The sequence below is a fragment of the Tenebrio molitor genome, chromosome 9 (genome assembly GCF_963966145.1).
Source record: "Tenebrio molitor chromosome 9, icTenMoli1.1, whole genome shotgun sequence".
Taxonomy (NCBI): domain Eukaryota; kingdom Metazoa; phylum Arthropoda; class Insecta; order Coleoptera; family Tenebrionidae; genus Tenebrio; species Tenebrio molitor.
In genome coordinates, this window is record NC_091054.1 from 18933641 (window position 1) to 18939723 (window position 6083).

Sequence of the window (6083 nt, forward strand, 5' to 3'; positions counted from 1 at the left end):
AGTCAGTGAAATGTCCAATGTGTGCGAAATTCCGTGCTCGCCACTGTACAGAATAGCAACATACGATATAATAAGAGTGGGCATATTCAACACCTTTTTTTCACTACTAGTCTCAAAAGGCGTCATTATTTACTCTCGAACCGACCCCAGAAGTAGAATTTCTGTCCCTAGGTCTTAACCACAGAACACAAACCTTAACCCTTAACCCTCCACCACCCAGCGGCACGGCAATTTAGTCGTCACTTAGGAACGAAAGATTTTCGTTGATTTCATTGGTCAACGTAGACGATTTTGATAGCAACCGTTGAAAAATGAGAACTCAGATCGTCGCATCACACAAAATAATTTGATTAATAATTGTTTGAATTTGTACGTAGTTAATCTTTTTTTCCTTTTCCTTCTTAACTTTTTTCTTTTGTTGTTTCATTACATTTTAGTTAGTTTAGCTCTTTATCTATTAGATCTTAGCATTTAGTTTCACTGAAAGTGGTTGCACTCTACCATCGTGTGTCATTGGCGCGTTTTTCGATTCACGATTCGTCTGTTCGAAAACGACCATAAAACCCTCCCTCTTGGGGAGGCCAAAAAGAAGAAAGTAGTTAGTCTCTGAGAGTTCGTTTCGTCGGTAACTACAAAACTCAAACATCTCGACCACGAAGTGAGTTCCACCGCGTACAGAGACACGAACGAAATTCAGACGTCCAGCCCCAACGGTAAGTCGTTTTTGAATTTATTGAATCGCGAATCCCGTAACATAGCTCTTCGCTTAGGTAGGCTTATAATCAACAATCGGTTAATATAAGTGCCCTGGAGACACACAATAATTATTATCACTTTTCCAGATTCCGCATAAATTATTCGGACAGAAGACCAAGTATTATCAAATAAAAGCCCTCGACTTCGTCTCGTGCTCTTATTTGATAATAATTGGTCTTCTGACCTCATTTATGGATGTTTTCGTTCATTAGCAAAAAATTCTCCGATAAAAAATTTTGCACTTGGAACATATGTGATTAAAAAAATTTTTTTTTCGGTTATCTTTGAACACTCGATATAACAAATTATTAAATCGCAGGAGTTGGCAATTTTGAAATAAAAAGTCCTTCGCTGTTTCTTTTTTTCAAGTCTCAATAAAAATGTCATATTTTAATCACATAACCTGTATACAGGGCGTACTAAAAATTATATATATTAATTACCAAAAACGGCGATATTTCTAAATACTAAAAATTAATACTGTCGAGTCGATATCTTTTTATGATAATTGTAGGTAGAAGGAAGTCTAGGATAATGAGCACCAGGAAAATTAAATTCGACACAAAGATTAAACATTCCGGTGGACGATTTTTCTTCGTCCCTGATGACATCTTCGTGTTCTTTTATGTATTTATAAGGAGCATAAGCTAAAGGACAGTCGATCCGAATGTCGATCTCCAAACCCAGATGAGGCACCAAAAGGAAGTCGTCTTGGTCGTCCAGCTCATCTGGATTCGGCGGAACTCCCTCGTTGTGCAACTCGTCTTCGACGTCTTCGTCGTTTTGTTCTTCGTGAAGATGAAATTTTTGCAAATAAGCGGCTGTAACGACTCGTATTAGACCCACAACAAATCCTTCTAGTCTATCTACCGTCATTCATGGCCCCGTAGCAGAAGAAAGTGTCGTGGACGTCTCCGTAACCGGTGTAGACCACGACACTTGGCTTCTTCATTGTTGGATAGCTCCTCACCAACAGCTCTCTCTCGTATTGCTGCTGCTGCATGAACATTTCAGTGTGGGCCAGAATTATCCTTCTTATCCTCATGTGCATCATTCTTTGCTTCTGCTTCAGCGACATCTCTCGATCTGGTGAGATGCCGAACGCCACAAACCAAGCATTTTGGAGGAAGTAGCAGTACTAAAATTGTCACACTTCAAACACCCTCACACCAAATCTTTTCACATTACTTTGGCAGAAAATGTGTTACCGGTAGCCCTTTCGAAGATGACGCTTCTCGAGCCGTACGTAGCACAATCCAGAAGGTCGAGGATCTTACAACCACTTACACTGAGCGCATGTTTGATTGGTTCTTCGCTCACTTTGTCGAAATGGATGCAAAAGTTCTTGGTCAAGTGAATAATGTGTTTCACTTCTTCGGGGAGAGCCTTGAACAGTACTTAAAGAACTACTTTGGATATTGAGGTGTGGCATATATACGTAGTCTTTGACGACAGCCGGACCGTAGATTTGGTAAGGCTTCATGGTGAATTTGTACAGGAAGAGATCGTACAAGTCTAGAATTAGACCTCCGTACATGCAGCTCTTTTGCGTCCGGTAGAACTCGTTGTAGACGTAGCGCCAAATTGTGGCCATGATGACAGTTTGCTGCAATTTGTTTTCACAATATCAAAAGAAAACTCTTTTGGTTCTTACTTGAAAGTTGATAATGTCTAACAAGTTTAACAGGCGACACAAACACTTCAGTTCCATGTCGTCTTGGGTCGACTCTATCGCCCTGAAAGTCGTCGATGTTAAGTTCTGGAGCTTCTTCGACAAGGTCTTGAACGACTTGTTGAGCAAGTCTTCGGCTGCGAGTTTGAACTTGCGGTTCACTTTTCTGACTCGGTCGCCTGAAACGGTCGTTTCAAGGAGCTTATTTGGCGAAATCTAAAGACCTACTCAGTTCTTGGTACGTAATGAATTTGAAGACGTTCTGAAGGATTTCTAGTGGCATCAGCATGATCGGGTTTTTTCGTCTGAACGGGTTTTTATTCGAGTATAAACATGTAGCCTCCTCACCGACGTCGGTTTTTCGTTTTTTCGATCTTAGGTAGTAAGATGAGTCAGCATCTTCGGGTTCCTCCATTAGCTTATGATTTCTAATCGATTGAGAATTTTTTATGTCAGATCGAAATTTTGATACGAACTACCTAGATTGCAGTTTAATCTTGTTAATTCCATACCTCTAAAGTCCTTTTTTTGCAGTGCTCTATCCTTACAAGTATTTTGATCGGATACTTACGGAGATAGCGATAATTATTAAATTTATAATTTTGGTTTTCTTTAAGATTCATTTGTCTTGGCTTGGAAGTAAATAGTTTGAGAAGCACTGCATTAACATACTGTGCACAAATTTGCAAACATAAAAAAATTACAGATGAAACCAAATGTTGCAGTACCACTGGCCTCGAAATTACAAAAATATTTGTCATTCTGACAAAAATTTTAAATGGAAATTTATAAATTTTCATTTTTCACTCAATTCTTCCATGTTTACGACTAGGTACTTTTTAAAATTTTACGTTGTCTTTTTAACATATTCTTTCCATTAATACTTTTCAATCGCGAACCGTGAAGACACTACACCCAAAAAGTTAGGTTAGATCTTACTGTGACAACGACAGTCACTACTGCTCATGCGTTATGGACCTGAATTGTCAAATTCAAGGTCGGCAAAATTTAGTGACTCTTGTTGAGACTGAATTCATAATTTAGTAACGAAAACGTCATTTGTGTCAAAATGTGAAAGAGAGGTTATGAGAGCTTTAACAATTATTTTTTTGCTCTTAGAAGTGTTTAACGGTATCAACCCAAGAAGTTATTAATAATAATTAGATATGACAGAGAATTGGGTGCAATTTTTATTTGCAAAAGTGAAAAGCGAACGTATTTGCATTTGTTTTAAATTGCCGCCACAAATAAAAAATTAAAACACCCATGGACGGCTAGTAACTACCTATATCACTAGTGCCAACCTAACGGCACTTTGACAGTTCAGGTTTATTAGTGTACCTATATAAAAGTTTACTAAGAGTAGGGCAAACGCGTATATTTGACAACTATTTTTGATCCAAATTTATGTCAGTTTAATGTCATTAGGTCAGTAGCGTCACAAGAGTTTCTTTTAAGGGATCAGAATAAATAAAAAAATGAAAAATACTGGAAAACCAAACCAAACAATATTTTATTGAACAATAATAAATATTTTTGCTTAAACATTCATTTAAATACTAAATAGGAATCTATTGTTTTAAATTTTGAACCATATCCCTCATGGCATGACTCTTGCTGGACCATTTAATTTTTTGGCGGATTCTGATTTCCCTTTTTAATTTCGCAGTATAAATTTTTAAACGATAAACCATCAATTTTAGTGCAAACTTTGATTTTATGTTACAACAACGTCGAAATTTGATTGTCTGATAATCATATATTTCCGCTGTAGCTATTTTTCTTTAAATATTTTTTTAAATTGGAAAATGCTTTTTCTGCTAAAACTTCAATCTGAAATGTCTTGTCCGTCACATAAAACAGACATCCTGTTTTGTATTCCTTTAGAGCTACTAATTTAGAATAAGGTCTAATAGTAATTCGTTTAGTTTTTGATCCTAAAGCCAACATACAATCCTGACAAATTTTTTGTTTCCTCATTGTTTTTATCACATATCCAGCACAATTATACAAAGCATTTTTTTCTCTCAAAGAAAGTTCATTTTGATGTTTATTCCAATCGGATGGTAATATTAAGTTTCTTTCTGTTTCATTATCATTATAATTTTTTGTATCTTGATTCATTGTAATATAATTTAAAAAACCTGTCAATGGTGCTCCTTCATCATATTCATAATTTGTGTTGTTGTTAAATGGCATGTCTAAATATTGAGAAACATACAACAATTTCAAATCCTGTTTGAATTGAATTGCTGTCGGCATGGGATCTTATTTGAGAAAAAACGTTCTCTAAACAGTCTTGCGAAAATCTCGAAGTTAATAAAAATGAGTATTTTTTTTCATTTAAAAATAAATTTTGAAGGTCTAGAATTGATTTCGTTGTTAAAATTACTCCTGTTTGAATAGGTTTCCATAAGGACTTTCCATTTTTATCAGGAGCTACTTGTAAACTCGAAAATAATGTTATAAATTCGTCAAGAAATAATAGTGTTTCCTGATATACTCTCAAATTAAATTTATTTAAAGCCAGTGTCGTCGTCCGGGAACTTATCAGTTTAAACCACGTGGAAACCATATTGATAAAAAATGCTGTTGTTAAAGATGCAAATGTCTCTATCTTAATTTTCATAAAATTTATAACATCATCTAAAACTCCTGACTTAAACTGTAAATTTTGTAAATGATAATTTAATGTGCGAATTGCTGGAAATGGCAATTTCATTTTTCTCAACATGGTATATCCACTGGTTCCACACGCAAATTTAAGTTTCAGTGATTTGGTTAAAGTTTCGTTTGAACATTTTCTGAATTTTTTTGTTCTAATGACCTGAAGTTGATCTGTAAAAACATTTTCCAATTTTTCTTTTAGTTCTCTATTTTGACGTTTTTGTAAGTAGAGGGCATTACTTAATTTTTTGTTATTTACTTTAAAAATCATCAATCTCTTCTTTAAATTCTGAATTTTTTTTTGGAGATGGACGTGATTAAAATTTTCTTTAAATTGGTTTAAATTATCCGGTAACGCAGCACACATGTTTTCTTCTATGTTTGAATTTAATGAGAACTTCGGAAAGCCGAAAATAGAAGGTGCAGCATGCTTCTTCAGTACTTTCCCATAAATTTCCCACTGATCTTCTGAAAAATGGTCAGCACATATTCTTCCATTCTTCGGTGGCGTTCTATTCATGTGTTTTGTCCAAATAGAACGCTTATATGGGTTTTTCGGGATAGATTTGAAAATTATACCGTCTTCGCTTCTGTTTTTACATCCTTCTACACTGCAGCCTGTCATTGTTGTTATTTGACGAGCGGCAATGAATGTCACAATGACGTATATTTTAATTAATAAAATAAATAAATAGGCTGTGGTAAAAGTGATCCACCAATCAAATTGGATCACGCTGTTTGCCTTACTCTTAGTAAACTTTTATATAGGAACACTAAGGTTTATGAGCTGCACTGTTTTGTAGTTTCACGAACATAACCTTAAAATCTAACACGAGATTTTGACCGGTTCTTCTTCTACCTGACTGAACGGCGTAATTACGAACGACACAGTGTTACAATTTTAAAACCGTATGAATCAATCAACGGATTATCATTTGTTTCCCACGACCAATTTTCTTCCGATCCCCACAATCCATAAATTACTGGA

General features: G+C 35.4%; 1 protein-coding gene across 2 annotated transcripts; it reads right to left on the bottom strand.

The window, feature by feature from the left end:
• Nucleotides 1–1103: 1103 nt before the first annotated feature.
• On the bottom strand, nucleotides 1104–3408 carry LOC138139118 (uncharacterized). Of its 2 annotated transcripts, XM_069059290.1 has the most exons (7): nucleotides 3000–3408; nucleotides 2657–2942; nucleotides 2411–2607; nucleotides 2195–2362; nucleotides 1945–2142; nucleotides 1627–1894; nucleotides 1104–1577 (listed from the first exon to the last, which is right to left on the bottom strand). In XM_069059290.1, exons 2-7 carry the CDS (start codon nucleotides 2841–2843, stop codon nucleotides 1231–1233), a joined length of 1365 nt encoding a protein of 454 aa, XP_068915391.1. In that variant the 5' UTR covers nucleotides 2844–2942; nucleotides 3000–3408; the 3' UTR covers nucleotides 1104–1230. The 2 variants fall into 2 exon arrangements, with proteins under 2 accessions (XP_068915391.1, XP_068915390.1); XM_069059289.1 differs by having other exon boundaries at nucleotides 2657–3408.
• Between the last annotated feature and the right edge of the window lie 2675 nt (nucleotides 3409–6083).